This window comes from Camelina sativa, chromosome 15, assembly GCF_030686135.1.
Source record: "Camelina sativa cultivar CO46 ecotype springtype chromosome 15, ASM3068613v1".
Lineage (NCBI taxonomy): Eukaryota > Viridiplantae > Streptophyta > Magnoliopsida > Brassicales > Brassicaceae > Camelina > Camelina sativa.
The window spans coordinates 2,546,972-2,566,259 of record NC_141894.1 but is presented as its reverse complement, the minus strand read 5'-3'; the positions used below and the strand labels follow the sequence as shown (position 1 = coordinate 2,566,259).

General features: G+C 36.0%; 5 protein-coding genes across 5 annotated transcripts; 2 read left to right on the top strand and 3 right to left on the bottom strand.

The window, feature by feature from the left end:
• Positions 1–223: 223 nt before the first annotated feature.
• Positions 224–6,067, bottom strand: LOC104744805 (ISWI chromatin-remodeling complex ATPase CHR11). Its single transcript, XM_087488964.1, has 24 exons — positions 5,650–6,067; positions 5,379–5,510; positions 5,175–5,281; positions 4,977–5,089; positions 4,674–4,771; positions 4,403–4,582; positions 4,100–4,321; positions 3,819–3,953; positions 3,458–3,740; positions 3,303–3,376; positions 2,963–3,183; positions 2,800–2,887; positions 2,631–2,724; positions 2,363–2,551; positions 2,242–2,276; positions 2,073–2,149; positions 1,880–1,969; positions 1,712–1,781; positions 1,562–1,616; positions 1,418–1,473; positions 1,166–1,331; positions 865–1,043; positions 557–772; positions 224–461 (listed from the first exon to the last, which is right to left on the bottom strand). The coding sequence occupies exons 1-24, from the start codon at positions 5,848–5,850 to the stop codon at positions 372–374; spliced, it is 3,171 nt and encodes a 1,056-aa protein (XP_087345090.1). The 5' UTR covers positions 5,851–6,067; the 3' UTR covers positions 224–371.
• An 811-nt stretch (positions 6,068–6,878) lies between these two features.
• On the top strand, positions 6,879–7,957 carry LOC104744804 (CASP-like protein 1D2). Its single transcript, XM_010465908.2, has 3 exons — positions 6,879–7,193; positions 7,287–7,413; positions 7,500–7,957. The coding sequence occupies exons 1-3, from the start codon at positions 6,916–6,918 to the stop codon at positions 7,704–7,706; spliced, it is 612 nt and encodes a 203-aa protein (XP_010464210.1). The 5' UTR covers positions 6,879–6,915; the 3' UTR covers positions 7,707–7,957.
• Positions 7,958–8,226: 269 nt separating this feature from the next.
• Positions 8,227–10,417, bottom strand: LOC104744803 (tubby-like F-box protein 9). The gene is made up of 5 exons (XM_010465907.3): positions 9,799–10,417; positions 9,593–9,680; positions 9,360–9,489; positions 9,008–9,184; positions 8,227–8,919 (listed from the first exon to the last, which is right to left on the bottom strand). Exons 1-5 carry the CDS (start codon positions 10,087–10,089, stop codon positions 8,454–8,456), a joined length of 1,152 nt encoding a protein of 383 aa, XP_010464209.1. The 5' UTR covers positions 10,090–10,417; the 3' UTR covers positions 8,227–8,453.
• A 2,046-nt stretch (positions 10,418–12,463) lies between these two features.
• On the top strand, positions 12,464–16,164 carry LOC104744802 (sodium/hydrogen exchanger 3). Its single transcript, XM_010465906.2, has 14 exons — positions 12,464–12,718; positions 12,980–13,193; positions 13,308–13,426; positions 13,538–13,635; positions 13,729–13,788; positions 13,865–13,911; positions 13,996–14,190; positions 14,276–14,322; positions 14,454–14,520; positions 14,618–14,718; positions 14,806–14,907; positions 15,001–15,199; positions 15,312–15,395; positions 15,548–16,164. Exons 2-14 carry the CDS (start codon positions 13,020–13,022, stop codon positions 15,902–15,904), a joined length of 1,650 nt encoding a protein of 549 aa, XP_010464208.1. The 5' UTR covers positions 12,464–12,718; positions 12,980–13,019; the 3' UTR covers positions 15,905–16,164.
• Positions 16,165–18,329: 2,165 nt separating this feature from the next.
• Positions 18,330–18,947, bottom strand: LOC104744800 (classical arabinogalactan protein 27). The gene has a single exon (XM_010465905.3). It carries the CDS (start codon positions 18,835–18,837, stop codon positions 18,448–18,450), a length of 390 nt encoding a protein of 129 aa, XP_010464207.1. The 5' UTR covers positions 18,838–18,947; the 3' UTR covers positions 18,330–18,447.
• Positions 18,948–19,288: the final 341 nt, after the last annotated feature.

Below are 19,288 nucleotides of genomic sequence, written 5' to 3'. Positions count from 1 at the left end.
GCTACTACATTCGATTCATGACAAGTCCCCTGTATGAGTTTGGAGCAGCAATTCAAAAAGTTTGCTAACGAAGGAAATAGCAGAAACAAATCTAGTGTTCACGTTTTCTCTTCCCTGTTCTTGTAATTTTGTATTCGACACACGACATCTATAATTCAATCATTGAATAAATCAGGCTCTTACGTGTGGAAAATGCAAATCACTAGTAAAGTATAGAAGAAAAGAGTGAAAGTGATTTCATTAAATCCAAGTCAAAACAGGACAAACATTCACGAAAGCAGAATGAAATCCATTTGATATGTTTTCTTAGAATTAGCTTAATTATATATATGTAACAACAGAGACTTGACAAATCTCTAAAACACATGATCTCATCTCATCGAGAGGTGCTTTCGCTTCTTCGTCGATGAAGGACTCTCACTTGCTTGTCTTCCTACGGTTCGCTTTGATGGTGTTGCACTCTTCAAACATTCAAAAACCAGAAAATGATTAAGCACCCTAAGAAAGTCAAATCAAAAGACCTTTATATATATGTGAATAACATTGCAACTTTTACCTTTGCGAGCTTCTTTTCTTTACGGGCCTGCCTCTCTCTTTCATCAAACTCTTGGTTTTCTTTCTCGATCAGTCGAATCAGAGTGTCGCATCTTCTTGCAAGTTCCTGACTCGTGCGGGATTTCACAAACCAGTCAAACCTGAACAAAGGCGATGTCCTGAATGCTGCCTTTAGCTCATCCCAATTCCCATAACCAAGTTTGTGGATCATGCAGATCTGTTTTTAACCACAAAGTTCCCCAACAATCAAACTTCATGATAAAATTAATGAAACAATACAACAACAAAAGAAACGAGAAAAAGACGTACCATGAAACGATCGCACTCTTCATTGTACAGCTTCCCTTTGTTCTGACCATATTGTATCTTCAGTTCAAGCCAAGGGTTTCTGTAGCGATCCAGTTTCTTTCCGATGGCTTTCATGATTTCATCTTTCCTAGAGATTCTTGCCTCTCCCCTCTCAATGTTCTTAATGATTCTATCATAGTCTACATATTTAGAGGGAATGATGATAAACTTACTTAGCATAAACTCATTTTTTTTAGGTAGAAATTACCTTAGCAATATGTCAAAACACGCAAGAATCTTAGCGTTGAAAGATGTTACATACCGTTCAGTTCCTTGTATCGCTCTTTGAATACTTTGGCATATCTTTCAACTTCTTCCTCTGTCTTTCCTTCCATCTCAGAGGCAATGCTTTTTATGTCGTTACGGCCATACTTCTCACAAGCCCGAAGGAAAGTATTGAAGTCTCTTCTACTCCATGTGGAGAAGCCCTGGAGATTGAAAATTACAAAGAATTAAATAAAGCCTACCAAATTAAATGTCTAAGACTACTTTAACATTAATCGTATTCACTTGCCTCCTCCAATAATTGCTCCTTTTCTTCTACTTCTTCAGCAGTTAAGGGATCACCACCTTTTAACAAAACATTTCATAATCAGTAATAGGTTTGCTGGAAAAACATGTTAACAAAGTGGACACATGCTGAGAAACTAAGCTTGACCTTCTGGTTCTTCAACATCAATTGTGTCTTTCAACTGATTTTTCTGATGTGTTTGCTGAAACCAAAGTGAAGCAAATTGCTTTTATTAGCAAAACACTCGCTCTTAAGCAAATCAAAACAGTGATGAGTGCTTCGTTTAGAGATCCCTACCATGAGATAACGTACTTCCTTTTCATACAACTCGGTCAATCTCTGAATGTTGAAGAACTGGAAATCGTGCCTGAAGGATGGATAATAAATTAGATTTCTAGTGTAAGAAAATCGCAAGACAGGGAAAAGGCATCCAACAATGAGAGTAGAGTTTGTTGAAGTACTCACAACTGGGGCATGCGCGGAATTCTAGGCTCTTTAGGTTTAGCTGGACCACCTTGCCGCAATGTTTGCTTAAAGTATTCAGATTCAGAGTAGCTGAAGATACAGTAGATAAAACAAAAGGTATGTTTCTGTTAGATAAAGTTTATGAGGACTGGAAAATAGGACGCACAATGTATAAAGCAAAAGGAACACTTACTTGCGCTTTCTCTCCCGCTTTGGTGGATCATTCCAATTGTCGCTCACAATTTTCTTAAAATCAAGCTTGTTCTCATCCTAAAAAAAAACGACAAGGGTTCAATAATGCAGAGCATAACTAGGGTATGACATCAAAGCTCAACCTATGCAGAAATATATAAAAGAGTTACCTTATTTTCATCATCAAAATCATAGAAGTCAGCACCTGCAACAAATCAAACAGCAGGTTATCCAGACATTACAAAATTTACACAGCGTAGTAGGGGAGAAAAAGGTTCATGGCACCCTTACTGTCATCCATTTTAAACTGTATTGCATTTTCTGTAAATTTCTTCATCTTGGCATCAAGTTCAGCTGTTGCCTCCTCTCCTTTGGCAATGATTCTATCAATATCCTCGTCTGTGATTGTGCTATCTTTAGAACTGAACACCATCTCAGCACCATATCTAACCATTTGAAGCAACTCATCCTTATTGACAGCTGCATAGTATAGTAAGATAATTTTATATCCGCCAGAGATGAAACAAAGCATTTTGTGATCATATGATAAAAAACTTACTTTTCTGCTCTGCCAATCGCCCTTGTTGAATTACCAGGGCATCAAGCGCCAACTTCTTGTAAGCTCTCTCAATCACTTTCTCCTCAATAGCAGACTGTAGACAACAAACACTATTAATTTAAACTCTTTTAGGCTGTTCCTACTTGATTGATACGGGGAGAATATCAACCTCAGTGCAGAATCGAAACACTTGAACTTCTTTCTTTTGACCAATCCTATGAGCACGATCCTGAGCTTGCAAGTCAACTTGCGGGTTCCTATCAAAATCAGCCAGACTCGTCAAAAGTGAAGAGAATACCCATAAACTACAGTCGAAATGATAAGAGACTTACCAGTCACTATCATAAAGGATCACAACATCTGCAGTAGCAAGATTGATACCAAGCCCTCCGGCTCTAGTCGATAACAGGAAAACAAATTTCTCACTTCCTGGCTTGTTGTAGGCTTCTATGGAGGCATCTCGTTCATCCCCACCAGTATTTCCATCAATACGGCAATAGAGATAACCGCGATACATTAAATAATCCTCAAGAATATCCAAAAGCCTTGTCATCTGATAACATGAGCAAAGAAAAGAAAATCGCTCAGACTTCATATAGAACAGAAATAAAAAAACAAAGATGGTGAACTGTAGGAAACCACTATCTCCAACTGTTCTGTAGCAACATTCACCTGAGAGAATATCAGAACCCGCGAATCACGTTCCTTCAGCTTAGGAAGCAATTTATCCAAGAGAACCATCTTACCTACAAATAACAATATAAATATGCTTCACAAAAAAAAAATCCATGTAATTCTGCAGAGTTTAGATTGAATGCTAGTCTTACCAGCATTTGTTATAAGGTGATCTCCTGTGGTATAAGGGGGACCAGGCTCTGCACCCTGGAATAGATAAGGGTGATTGCAGCATTTACGAAGTTGCATTGCAATGTTTAGCAAACGTTTGCGTTCTCCACCAGCATTAACTGCTTCAAGATCCTTCTGCAATAAAGCCTTGTAGTATTGTTTTTGCATCTGAGACATGCCAACTTTAAGTATCGTCTCCTTCTTCGGTGGTAAGCCTTTCTCAACATCTGATTTCAGTCTACGAAGAAGAAATGGTCGAAGAACCTAAAAGGATATAAGAAAGCGATTAGCCAAATAATAGAAATGACATAAACTCGATAGAAGCAATGAGTACATGCATACCTTGTGAAGTTGTTGAACAACTTCTTGCTGATCATTCTCACCAGAAATTTGAAACCATTCATCAAAAGTCTCTGCTGAACTAAAAACCTCAGGCAGAAGAAAATTGAGAAGAGCCCACAGTTCATGGAGATTATTCTGCATATATGAAGAACTATGAGTATAGCCAGCTATACAACATTATCGAAAACAGAGAGACTAAAGAAGCTATAAAAGTCCCCGTGATAAGCTACTTAACAAAAAAATACTTCAGTGTCAAAAAAGCATAAGATAAGAGCAAATACCTGAAGTGGGGTTCCCGTGATAAGAAGTCGATAATTGGTGCTAAAAAGTCTCATGGTTTTAGAAAGAAGTGAATTCTCATTCTTGATTCGATGCGCTTCATCGATGATAATATAACGCCAGCTAAAACGACGAAGTGCTGTCTTTTCTTTGATGGCCATCTCAAAGCTTGTGACGCAAATATCAAATTTCCCAGCAACTAACAGGTCATCTCGAATATGTCTCTGCATTATTTAGCAGACATCTCAGAATCTAGGGTAAAAATTTCCATGAAACACTGAAATGGTAGACAGCTCCTGACTTACCCTCTCCTCAGGATTACCAAGGAATTTCACAGCGCGTAGGACAGGACAAAACCGTCGAATTTCGTTCATCCAATTACCAAGGGTTGATTTTGGAGCAACCACCATATGAGGGCCATTGATTCCCCTGTATTCATGAAGGTATGCCAACAAAGAAATCGTCTGAAGCGTCTTCCCCAGACCCTACACCACAGAAAAAAATGGTTTAATGACTAGCATCATGGAAAATAGAGAACTTATTTTTACCTAGATCCTTGGGGGAGCCATTGTTTACCATTTCATCAGCAAGAATTCCATTGATGCCGTTCTCATACAGCCGAATGAGCCAGTTTAAACCAGCTAATTGGTAATCTCTTAACTTCCCTTGAATACCTATCAATTGAGAAGTAAAAGATGAATCTCAAGCTTTCTAGAAAGTTAAGACACTATTCTACATGGTAACTGTGAGTGTAATGTCACAACAATATTTCTAAATTCGCAAATGGACAGAGATGCCAATCATATTGTACTTATTGCTCCCAGACAGACCATCAATATGCAACAATCCTAGATTAAATAGCAAAATACAGTTACTTACAAGAGGGCTGTGTAAGCAACCGTGTGTTTCCAGATCCAGTTAAGCCATCCTCTTCTTCCTTAAGATACTCTTCATCTTCCTCTTCTTCAGTTATTTTGGAAGCATGACGACCCCTGAAGGTTCAAGTTAAAACCCAATAAATCAGGGCTATGAGAAATCAATTGATTGCTGTGTGATATCAATTACATCAAAACTCACCTTCCTTTCCCCTTTTTCTGAGAAGAGGATGCATCACCTTTAGCAAAGTGTGCAAATAACTCAGTCTGCTGCAGAAGATACTTCAATCTCCCTTTTCCCTTATTGTTCTAAATACATGAAACGATTCAAAATCGTCAAAACCCCAAATTACAAGAAGGAAAAGCAAATTAAAACCTGGAAATAGTTAGTTTCAAAACAACGCACCATATCAGCATCAATGGAAGCATTTTGTGAGTCCAGCAGCTCCTGAATCTTCTGCTTCTTCAACTTCTGCATCTCCTTAAGTCTGGCTTTCTCACGTTTGCTGATTTCAGCTTTTTCTTCATCTTCTTCGTCCTGCATACACCATATTACCACAATGAAGGAAAACACGAACGCCAAATCCAATGTAATCCCAAGTATTTAAACAAAAAACGCAGAGTTCACTGAGAATTCGAAATTCACGGCCATGGAAACGAAATCAGCCTGCAATTACCTCGTAATCGTCTTCCATAGGGGCGGCTTCTCCGTCGGAGAGTGGGGATTCGTCAGCGGGGGCTACTTCGTCATCGTCGGAGCCAGAAGAACGAGCAACAGCCTCGAGCTCCTCCTCGTCTTCTACTTCTTCGTTTTCCTTAACCCGCTCCTCTTCCTCCTCAGACGAGAAAGCCTCATCGGAATTCGAAATCCTCGCCATGGAAAAAGCTACGAATCAGGTTTCGCCTTTGAGATCGAGGGTTCGCTTCTGGGAAAGTAAAATAAAAAAAAAAAGTGACAATTTCGAGATACAAATTGCTAAGTGAAGACCCTCCGAAACGACCGAAGCTTCAGGGTTATTTATGATCGTTGATTAGGTTTATTAAATCTATGGCTACGATGTACCCATTCGCTTCGTCGAATAGGAATTACCCGCCAACTGAGCAAGAGAGTTTTGGAATATTCCCGGGCTTTAGATGGACTTCGTTAGGTCACAAAAATAAGCTTAATGGATCCTTACAGCCCAATCCCAAGCCCGATTAGCATATATTATTACTGTTCTGTTTGACTTTTTGTGTTATTCTTGACTTGTGTGTCACTGTCTCCCAATTTCTTGGTATAAAATTTGGTGATTTTGCTTTGGAGTCTAGACAACCTGGTCTCTCTTTCGACTATATATATAGTATCCGAAATAGTTTTATGATCCATGGTTTAAGCATGTTACTGGACTATATAATATGTTTGAGAAGTGGTAATAATGCTAATAGACTTTTGTTTCTTGCAGTTTAATAATGTTTTTTACAGCCACAAGTAGAAAGCAAAGTGATACCTAAGAGCATATATAAAATTAGATATTTTTCTTGCAGATGATTGTTTAACCACTCCCTAATGTTCCTTAATTACTTTTATACGATTTTGCTTTTACCATCTTGATTATCGTCGCCCAATTTCCTCAACCTTCCCGGGGTTGGCCTAACACGTTCCATTGTATTTGTATCTATAGTATCCACAACTATATACGTACAACTTTAAAATGAAACTACAACATCTAATGTATTTGTCAAAAGGTGTTTGCAGAGTACAAAAGAAAATACTTTTATTAATTGATCAGATTACAATAATTAATTTCAAAAATATATATTTTACACTCCATAATTGATATATAAATTCATTTCTTGGCGTGAGGGTAATTACAACTCATCATCACCGGCCGGGACTATATATGTAGCGCCCAATTTTGTAACACATAGTCCAAACTTAACCACAAAAAGATATAAATCATCTGATGGCATCTATAGGGAACCCCGACCCAGAAGTCGGCAAATCTGAACCAATTCCGGAGTCCGCTGCACTAGTACTACTACCACCACCACCACCATCTTCATGCGCCAGTTTTTTAGGTTTCCGGAAGATAGATGTGATAACAAGAGTTCTTCTTTTCTCCGCCACTCTGACTGCTCTTATAGTAATGGTGACCAGCGACCAGACCGAAATGACTCAGATCCCCGGAGTTCCATCTCCGGCTCCTGTCTCTGCCGAGTTCAAAGAATCTCCCGCTTTCATGTTCGTTTCTTCCTCCATGTTATGACTTATGATCATAATCAAGGAACGGCTTGTTAGTTTAAACTCGAAATTGTTGCATGTTGGCTAATGCAGATTCCTTGTGGTGGCACTTGTGGTGGCTAGTTTCTATGCTTTAATCTCAACACTTGTCTCCATCTCTTTACTCTTGAGACATGAATTCACTGCACAGATCTCCGTTTACATAACCTCCTTAGACACGGTAGCTTATTTTACAAGTAACTTTGAATCCTCTGGTCCAAGTTAGGGCTTTCAATATATAATTCGGTATATACATACTATGAATAGGTGATGCTGGGGATTTTGGCGTTTGCGACGGGAACGGCGGGAGGATTTGCATTGAAAGGAAACGAAGACGTTGGCTGGAATAAGATTTGTAATGTCTACGACAAGTTTTGTCGTTACCTTGCAACTTCGCTTGCCTCATCTCTATTTGCTTCTTTTCTGCTTCTACTTTTATCCATTTGCTCAGCTCTTTCCAAGAGAACTCCATAAACAAAGCTTAATTCCATCTTGTAACGTGTGCAGTGTGTGTGTCTGATTTGGTTTATTCGTTATTAATTGATATGTAGTAATGGAGTGGAGTCGTCCCTTGTTACTTATGTCGTAGAAGTTGCTTTGCTTATAGAGCCTCTACATTATCATAGCAGTTGCTCTGCTTGGAGTCTTCACTTTCTACATTGTAGCCTCCAACTCCTATATTTTACCCTATGTGAGATAATATACATCAGTAATACCTCAGAAAATCAAACAGAGCTCCACCACAAACCTAATTGTGAGGTTGGGACTAGACTCAGACAATAAAAAATGGAAAAAAAAAAAATAAAAAAAAAAAAAAAAAAAAAACAGAACCGGTTAAATTTCAGATCCGACTTTTTTCTAATCAGAAAGCGCAGGTTAAATCCACGACCCGGTTTGCAAGCCGCTTGAGTCACAGTAGATACAGAGTAAACCAAACCTTTCCTGTGAACTAAAACCCGAAGCTCTCTGAGAGAGAGATTGATTACAAATCTTCTACAGCAGAGTAAATAATTTTTATTTGTAAATTTCACAAAAGGATGTAACGTTTGCCTATTTTAGGTAAGCCTCTTTGCAGCAAAGACAAATAAATACTACAGAAATATATAAAATGTCACGAGAAGTCAAGAGAAAACTATCACGATCCTGAGATTTTTGACCATCTAGTCTACAGACCACAACAACGAGTACATGAAGGTGAATTAAGGTTAGTCTCTTCATAATTCATTCACAGGCGATTCTGGTTTCAAAACTGCTCAGGCAAATTGCAAACGCTTGAAACGCAGAAATCGGATATCCATAATCCATGGTGAACATGTCCTTGCCAACTTTCCCAAACTGGAGTATGATCCTTTCAGACGGCTGTCCTGTTTCACAATCGCTAACCGCCACAAGCTGAAAGTTTTTAACCGAAGCAACTGTGACTCGACCATGGAAATTTAAGCACCAACATTGTAGCTGCTCGTGCCATCGTGGAGTCTTGTTACTCAGCACCAACGGTGGGTCTCTAAGGTTGTTGCCTGAGTCGCTGCAAGATGCACTATTGCTGCGCACCGGTTTTGAATGAGATCTCAACAACGGTGATGGACGGATGGAAAATGAGCTTATGGACGTTGAAGCTACTCCTCCCCGGGTCTCCACAATGCTCATAGGTATTGTATCCATAATGCAACGCATTCTTCTTGGTCCCCTGTTATTTGTATACCATGAAGAGATTGTAAAAATCACAATAGACAAAACTTGCAAGATTTTCACTTTCGAATGTGGAAATTGTTTACCGAGAACCTAAGCCGTTTAACTCGTATGAAATGTGAGCGATGGGGTAACTTCCCTGAGGAACTCTAGGTGAAACTTTGATGAGATTAGAAGAACGGCTCTTCTGCATCTTGGCTGCTCCAGTCTGTGCCGTCAGATTACCATCAAAGACCGTGAATTTTGTTCCAAGGAAGTTTGATCTTGCAATAACAATAAGAGGTTTAGACACAGTTAACATACTTTAATAGCTTTGAAGAAGTTGGGTTCCGATTCAATACTTTACCATCTCATAATCTAATGCTCACAACCCAACTATAACTCATAAAGCTAGAATCTTTGTTGTACTACTCTCTCAAAACAAGTTAATATGCATACCTCACTCTCCCTAGATAAACATTGCTTCTCTTTGACATATCGTCTGAACGCAAAGAGATGATGTAATCAGTACAAGTTGCCCGCTTTAGCTTAGAAGCAGCAAGAAGAAATTTCCCGTTACCCGTCAAAGCTGCCAGAGTATAAAAAAAAAGAGTGGCCTTTGTCAACAATCTCAGAACTCTGAAACAAAGTAATCTCTTTTAAATATAGAAGAAGAAACAGAGTTAGCTTACAGTTGGTTAATCCGAGATAGAGATGATACGATTGCGTATTCCGATTACGTAGTATGAAACATTGAACCAGAGAATCCCTTGGACCAGGCTACATAGAACACAATCAAAAGCACCAAACCCTTCACAATGAGAATCAAAGTCTCGATTTTTATGTTTCAATTTCATCACTTAACACTAAATAAAAATCGAAACTTTTAAGAGAGAACCTGCTTGAGGGAGGTGGGGAAAGTCAATTTAGAGGAGAATTCAGGGAAAGCTACAATCTCCTTGGTGAGAATCCTCCAACTACGGCAAACGCCGGCGCAAGCCACCACGTTTTTTCGTGAAGGCCAATCGCCGCCGTCAGCAGTCTCAACCCTAATCAGGATTTCTCTGAGCAGCTCCTCTGGAAGCTCCTCCCAGCTGAAAGAGTCTGAAACAGTAGGAATCGAAGCGGCGTCGTGGACCACACGGTGTGGTCTTGACCGCATTTCCTGGATCAAAGTCCGGATCGTCATGGCGGTGAGATCTATCTATCTATAAAGGGGTTTTAAGAGATGAAAAACATGATCTGGGGTTTGGTCAAGGGAGAATCATTTGAGGTTGGGTGGGTGTGGGGTGGGGTGAAGAAAGAAGTTGGGAGAAGTGTTTGTTTGTTTGAGAGACGCGAACAAGATTCCAACACAATCAATAATAATGGATGGAGGCGTTTTCTCAACTTCTTCTTCTTCTTCTTCTTCTTCTTCTTACCGCTTCTTAGATAGTAATTTGTATTCTTTTTTTTTTTTTTTTTTTTTTTTTAATTAATTCTTTTTTTTTGGGGAACTATAAAATAAAAATGATTCTGTGATAGGATAAGGATGATATAACTGATAAATCTGAGAATTTTGGTAAGAATATGATATTAACCTATTTTATATACTAGCTGGTATTGTATAGTATATTGTATTCATAGTATTACTACGTACTAACCCGCGGAAAACCGTGGGCTAAATTTTTTTTATGAAAATTTGTAATAATTTATTTTGTTATTATGTTATTTATAATGATTCGTGATTAAAAATTCAGTTTGCTTATATTAAAATTTTTATATATTAAAATTTTTATATTTTAAAAATGTTTGTTGAAAATTTTAACCCATGTTAGAAATGTTTTTTGATAAAATTTATGGTTATATAGATTTTATTCGATTAGATTTTTAGAATATTAGCTGTTTATTTTTTTAAGTACAAATTAGTTCTGATTCTAATAGATCTTTTTTTAGCTTTCCTACAATGTATTTTATTTTATGTGTCCCCAATTTTCGTTTTTATTTAATTATATATATTTAATTAATTAATCAATCTTAATTAAGTTTTTCTAATGGCAATTGAATGTAATTTTTTACATATTTTAAAGTTAGTTTCATATTTGTACTTCCCAATTAATATAGTAGGATTATTTTTACTACTACGACTGGAATACTAAATTTTCAAAATCTTTAGCATTCAACTGTTTGTTTTAATGAAAAGATACTTTTAAACCGGCCATAATGTGGAGGTCATTAATGTGTCTATTATCATCATGATTCGTTTCTTGTTCTAATTCATTCCTTTGCTTTCTTCCTGTCCCTCGTAAGAAAACAAAAACTAAAGAATCCAAGTCCGTAACTAAACTATAGATTCGTTATCTTTCATTTGTAGGTATAGATTCCATGGTTTTCTTAAGTAAACTTCGAAACTGTGACCATGATGTATACTATTATTATACGTGTAACATGTGTGTGTATCATGTATTCATGTGGCGCCTTAAACGAAAAGTAATACTCCAACTAGGATAATAGTGTAGAACGGAGGCACAAACGCAGAGCACGAGGCATTCAAATTGCCATATTAAAGGGTCACATGTTTGACCCACTGGCCACTACTATAATGAATTTGCAGTTAAATGTTTCAATATCCATGGGATTGGTTAAAGTAACATTTGATCATCCAGTTAAGCATCCCAATGGCTTTGGAAAATACTAGTACTATACGTAGTAATTTAACATCTCTGTTTCAAGATGAATTTTGATTTCTTTTGTATCATAATTTTCTATCCATTTTTGATATTTTATCCGAAGATGAATTGCATATCTAAACCATATATCGGAGATGAAGGGTTCATTTTAATATTAAAAGGTTTTGAAGATGGAAAGGAGTTTACGCGATTAATAAATTGATTTAATGATGAACCTTTCATCATATTCACCCCGAGACGGGTACACGAGAATTGGCTTTTGCGCCCTCTCTCTGAGTGCAAGGACAACAAAGAATAGTATGAGAAAAAAGAAACACCTGGGCGACAAAGTATTATTCAAAATCACAAAAGCTATTTCTTGAAATGATGAATAGCACTCTTTTTAAATATAGACTTTAGTTGATGTCATAAAAGAGACCTCTACTACATCCAAAGATAAATTAGTACTTCATAACATTAACATATGTATATTGCCAGGAAATTCTTTAATAAAGTAGTTTTAATTTTAGCATGACAACCAGTTTCATAAACCTTATAAAAAAGACTCGGCTAGGCTAATATTTTATCAAGTAAACGTCTTAAGACGGAAGAACATTTCCATCACAATTAGTATAACTAGATATTCTGGTACGGGGTCAATTTCCTGAAACTGGTTAAAAACTTAATTACTCTCACATAAATTTAGGATTATTTCTTTATTGGTACATCAAAACACTTTTATTTGGTCATAAAGTCATTAAAAATAGGGGGAAAAAGATAAAAGCGTGTTGTTCCCCTCTGTTGTTTTGATATGTAATCTTTAACACGACAACATCATAACCAATGAGCTAATTCCACAGATACGGTCATAACAACGGGGGTGTAAGTGTAACAAATCATCTCAACCGTCCATTTGGAATAAATTTCTTGAGATGGATATTTCGACGGTTAGAGATTAGCTCAAGTGAGATTTTTTTTAAAAAAGCGTTGACCTCTCTCTCTTCCACTTGGCTTTTAATGGCTTCTCTGCTAAAAAAATTTATATAGGGCCATCTTTGGCGGTCTCTCGTCTTCGTCTCTTTGCTGTCCCTTAACAGAACTGTAACATCTCTCTCTCTCTCTCTACGACCAAAGAGAATCATTTGATCGTTCGAATCTCTTTACAACAAGGTTTGTGTGTGTACTTTTCAGATTCTTTTACTGTTCAAGAAAGTTTTTTCACAATTTCTTGGGTTTTCACCATAACCAATTCCATGATATTGAGATATGGATTCAAAATCTTGATGATTATGGTGGAGTTATGATTTTGGAATGTTTTTGTTATTTTTTTCCCTTTTGCGGAAATTTTCTTGATTTTTTGAATATTTCACGGCGGCTAAAATTGGAATCATAAATCTAATGCACTAAATCACGTTTCGTGTTTTGTTTTAGGAGAATATATACTCAAAACGCTGAGATTTTGCAAAAAATAATGGTGATTGGATTAAGCACAATGCTGGAAAAAACAGAGACTCTGTTAGGGTCAGATCACGCATCAGTTGTCTCCATGAACTTGTTCGTTGCTTTGCTTTGCGCTTGCATCGTGCTCGGTCACTTACTCGAGGAGACTCGCTGGATGAATGAGTCTATCACAGCTCTTATCATCGTAAGCTTTCTTTTTTTATTACTATTATTATTTGTTTTTGTCCCCAAAGTACACACATAGACTTTATTGGTTACAAACAATTCTAATAAGTATTATGAATTATACGCAAACTAGGGTTCATGTACTGGTATTGTGATCTTGCTTATAAGTGGAGGCAAGAGCTCAAGGATTCTTGTGTTTAGTGAAGATCTCTTCTTCATTTATCTTCTTCCACCCATTATATTCAACGCTGGGTAAGTTTTTCTTCTTCTTCTTCTTTTAAATTTCATGTTAAACCGGTTATGTTCAATTGAAAAACCGGTTCACTTGATGAACAACACATTTTTGTTTTGGTTTTTCTTCAGGTTTCAGGTAAAGAAGAAGCAATTTTTCCGCAACTTCACGACCATTATGTTTTTTGGTGCTATTGGTACTCTCATTTCATTTGTTATCATATCATTAGGTAAAACAAAAATCTCAATTATTAACTCCTAAATTTCAAAGTCATCAGTCTTGATATATTTTGATGATATTTTCCGGTTTTGTTTTTGGTTAGGTGCTAAACACTTTTTCGAGAAAATGAATATCGGAGATCTCACCATATCGGATTATCTAGGTAACCAAAACTCTTTCTGCTTTATTGCTCTCACTTAAGTGTCGCATCCGCTTAATTAGTCTATTTTGATTTGTAGCAATTGGAGCAATATTCTCTGCTACAGACTCTGTTTGCACTTTGCAAGTAAGCTTATGCAACATTCGAATATATTATTCTACTACATTTGCTAATCAAGAATTAACAAACCCTCTTTGTTAAATAATCTAGGTGCTTAATCAAGACGACACACCTCTCTTGTACAGTCTGGTCTTTGGAGAAGGTGTAGTGAACGATGCAACATCAGTCGTGCTCTTCAACGCCATACAGAGATTTGATCTCACAAACATCAATTCAACCATAGCTTTGGAGTTTGCTGGAAACTTCTTTTATCTCTTCATCTTAAGCACAGCCCTTGGTGTTGGAGTACGCTTCTTTCTCTCTTCTCCTCAAATTTCAGCACTAGAATTTGGAGTTAACCAGAAAAGTTCTTACTCAATTTCTTTTTCAGGCTGGATTGCTCAGTGCTTTCATTATGAAGAAGCTCTATATTGGAAGGTATGTTGCGTGTTTATGGATCGTTATATTAATATACATGACTTTCTTTTTTGGTTAGTTCTTGATAAATCTATGCTTTGTTAGTTACGTTCTTTCTTTAATAGTTTTACTTTATTTTTTGGTTAAATCAGGCACTCTACTGATCGTGAAGTTGCACTTATGATGCTACTGGCTTACTTATCATATATGCTGGCAGAGGTAAAGAGACAAATATGATAATTAACGAAGCAAGGTTTTTGCTACTTTCTCACCAAGACAAATTAAAATGAAATCATGAAATATTTTTCCTTTGCAGCTATTCCACTTAAGTTCAATCTTGACTGTGTTCTTCTGCGGGATTGTTATGTCTCACTATACATGGCACAATGTAACAGATAAATCAAAAGTTACCACAAAGTAAGTTTTTTTCTTCTAATAATAATTACAGAAATCTCTATCTGGTGAAATTGGTTGACTAAAATAAATATATTTTTCTTGGCGTAGACACACTTTTGCTGCATTGTCATTTCTAGCTGAGATTTTTATCTTCCTTTACGTTGGAATGGATGCTCTCGATATTGAGAAATGGGACGTTGTACGCGACAGGTGAGACTTTCTACAGTGTGTCAAATGAAAATATGTACAATTTGCTTTCGTTAATTCATTATAGTGATCTTGCTTCAACACTACTTTGCGCAGTCCTGGTCAGTCGATTGGAGTGAGTTCGATACTTCTAGGGCTTATTCTTCTGGGTCGTGCTGCGTTTGTGTTCCCATTATCCTTCTTGTCTAATTTGACAAAGTCACCAGATGAGAAATTAGATTGGAAGAAACAAGTAACCATTTGGTGGGCTGGTCTGATGCGTGGTGCAGTGTCAATGGCTCTTGCTTATAACCAGGTTTTGATCCGTGAACTACAAGAAACAAAGAAAAAAACCTATTATAACGATCTTTGGGTTTCAATAAGTTCTCACTAGTCTCTTCTTTCTCTCTCTCTTACATCATATATAGTTCACAACTTCAGGACACACTAAGGTTCTTGGAAACGCTATCATGATCACCAGCACCATTACCGTTGTTCTTTTCAGTACTGTGGTACGTTTCAACTCTTTGCGCAAACCGGTTTGCATCCTAGTAAAGTCAAATCGGGTTTAACCAATCCAACACGTAATTGAACATATTAGACAAAAATAAAACGAATATGTAACAAGGTATTTATCCTAATCATCTCTTACCTTTTTTGGCAGGTGTTTGGTTTGCTAACCAAACCGTTAGTAAAACACTTGCACCCTTCATCAAAACGGTCCTCCACGACCGCGCTGCAGATCACACCGGGATCTTCTTTACAGGACCCGCTCCTCAATGGTGATAGTATCTATGACCCGTATTATGACCACATTGATCAACCGATCACCTTTAAAATGTTCTTGAAAACTCCGTCCCGAGCCATTCATCACTACTGGAGGAAATTCGATAACGCTGTTATGCGTCGCATTTTTGGCGGCAGAGGAGTTTCTCCTGTCGTTCCGGGTTCACCAGTTGAGACAAGTATCCGGCAGTGGAGTGAAGGAGTAGAAATCAAGGAACAAAACGGTGAACCTTGACGGACCATATTAATGTGGGTAAAGATCTTTGACTAGATGATCGCGTTTACGGCTCTCATTTTTTGCCTCCAGTTTTGGTACAATGGTTTTTGCTATATGGGCGCATTTTGATGTGGTTTTTTTTCTTCGATCGGTTTGATTTTGGTTTTGTAAGAGCCGGTCCAATTTTTGTGGTTTGGTTTTTGGGTGTTTGGTTTAGCGGTTTTGTTGTAAAATTGTAATTTTAGGGACTGTGACTGATATAGGGTGACTTGTGAGAATGACTTGAGTAACACTGTCCACCCCAATCAACGTAGACGTTAGCGGCTACGTTTTGAGATACGCCGTTTGCGTTGGGGGTCGTTTTCTTTCAAGTTTTTTTTTTTTTTTTTTTTTTTTTTTTTTTTTTTTTTTCCTTTGGTATGAATTTTCTTTAAAGTTTGTGTACACTTTCTCGTACATACTTCTTAAACAAACATTACATACAAATTAATCTTCTAATGTTCATAATTCTGCAGGAAACTTGTTGACGAATTCGAAATTACCAAATACAATAATATATATTTGCTTGCTTAATATCTTTGTCTTCCCACTAAGGACAAACTAAGTGAGTGGGTCTCAACCTATTATATATAGTGACATTATTACAATCTGTCACGCATAAACTAAAACCCTAAATATATGATGTGAAAACAAAGAAACGTCCTTTATATATTCTTTTTTCACCTAAATATAAATTTAATATTGAAACCATTTCTGATCCGTTATTGTTGTTATGGCATTAAGAAATCCCGGAAACAAAATAAAGCGTCGGACAAGAGAAGAAGGCAGCTTTTTTTTTTGTTCTTGCTTTTGCATTATGCAGTAACTCACATGCATGCGCCTCTAGCCTTCTGGCATTTTAGGAATTTTGCAATATTGCAATATACTTAAATACGTTATTAACTAGGTATTAACCCGCGGAGAACCGCGGGCTGAATATTATTTTAATAAAAATTTGTAATAATTGATTTTATTATTATGTTATTTATAATAGTTTGTGATTAAAAATTTGGTTTGCTTATATTATAATTTTTGTATTTTAAAAATGTTATTGAAAACCTGTAAATACACAATCCTTACTAAAATGTAAAAAAGAGAAACTAAATATAGCTAGTAAAAGTTCTAAAAAGTATCTTTGAAAACAACATTTATTGTTTTTTTTCTGTGGCTTTTTTTTTTGTCTGTAATAATTTTAACCTGTGGTGGAAATTTTTTTGATAAAATTTGTAGCTGTATATTTTTTTCGATTTGGTTTTTAAAATCTTACCTGTTAATTTTTTCTTAAGTACGAATTAGTTTTGATTCTAATAGATTTTTCTTACTTTTCTACAATTTATTTTATTTTATGTGTCCCCAATTTTCATTTTTTAATTAATTTTATTTATTTAATTAATTAGTTAATTATTTTTTTAATGACAATTGAATGTATTTTTTACACGTTTTAAGGTTAGTTTCATATTTATACTTCTCAATTAATATAGTAGGATAAAATTTGTAGTTGTAGATTTTATTTGATTAGATTTTTAAAATCTTAGCTGTTAATTTTTTTTGTTAATACGGATTAGTTTTGATTCTGAAAGATTTTTTTTTACTTTTCTACAATTTATTTTATTTAATGTATTCCTAATTTTCGTTTTTTAATTAATTATATTTATTTAATTAATTTATTAATCTTAATTAAGTTTTTCTAATGGCAATTGAATGTAATTTTTTATACATTTAAGGTTAGTTTCATATTTGTACTTCTCAATTAATATAGTAGGATTCACTAAACACGTCTTTCAATTCCTATACACGTCTCAACTCAAGATCAAGACCAAATAACCATTAAACAACTGGTAAAATAACTAAAAGGATTTGAAGAGGATATCTACAACGAGTAGTCTTATAAGACAGTCTCTAAAGTCTAAATACATAAAAATTGCGTGTAATTTTATTTATAGTGGCTATAAATCCCTATATTAAGAATTGATTATTGTAGACCATTTTTCTGTCTATATATAACTCCATTGTTATTTGCATACCTATGGATTCAATTGCATATAAACAGTACTGAGTGAGAACAGTTTGATTTAAAAGTTGATACTACTGAGAACAATAGACTGTAAAGCATATGAAACTTTATTTTGAAACGTTATTTCTACTTTTTCAAAAGGTTCTTTAACTAGCAAAAAAAACAAAATAAAGCAACTGCATAAACAAATATAGATGAAGTGAAAAGAAAGAAAGAAAAAAAGTTATCAAAGTGTGTTGTTTGTATGTGAATTACTTAATGGTAGATTAGATATTTATTCAAAATTTCCAATTAATTAGTTAATTATGCATCAATTATGTGATTTACTAACGCTTTACTCATAGATTGTAACAAAATATTATTTGGAAGACAAAATAAATATACGACTAGTAAACTGTAAATGTTTGTTTTGACTAGAAATAAATGTTTATTCGAGAAATACAAATATGTTTTGGACATATAAAACTCATGAAAACAAATACGTACGTGGGTCTAAAATATAAATGACCTATAAAGCTGAAACGGCAAGAAGACGGAGCGAGAAACACGAGGCGGCGGCGAAGACGACGGAGAGTAGAACTTGAGGAGCTTGAGAAGACGGAGTAGCAAGAGAAGAAAGCGGTGGAGAAGCGGAGGGAGCGAAGGCGGGATCAGGATCGGCGAGAACGTCGTCGTTTTCTGGTTGGGGAAGTGTTGAAGAAGAAGGGATGGTTTGAGTAGTGGAGGAGACGGCAGGGGAAGGGAGGAGAGGAGCGATCTCCGGCGAGATCTGTTGATCAAAGGGAGAGATTGTTGGGGAAGAAGGGATCGTGTTTGTCGTCAGGGAAGAGATGGAAAGTGTTGAGGAGAGAGAGATGAAGGTGAAGGTGATGAGTGTTAGCATTATAGATGAAGCCATCTTTTTGTTACTGTAATGATGAACAAATCAAAGCTTGTCTTCTTTTTTTTTGGTTTGAGGTTGTCTTTCTCTCTCTCTCACTCTACTCATCAGCATTTTGTGTTGTAATGATACTGTCTCTTTAAAAGAAATCTTTTAGCTCTAATAGTAAAATATTAGATTTTTTTTTTAATTGAAATCTGTCTCACCTTTTCTAAAAAAGTTGATTAGTATTTTTTTAACTGAAAGGATGTGTTCGGTGGAAAAGAAAATATTATTGTTGAAATCTTGAGGAGGGAGTAGAAGCTGCTATATGTATATTGCACATAATCAGTTTTCTCAATACATGCAAATGAAATGGACTACCAATTTTTTTTTCTTTGGTTATATGTGTAGTACTTGATAAATAAATCGAACTCAACTAATACAAATGATAAACCGGATTACTAAGCAAGAGTGATTAAAAGTTTGT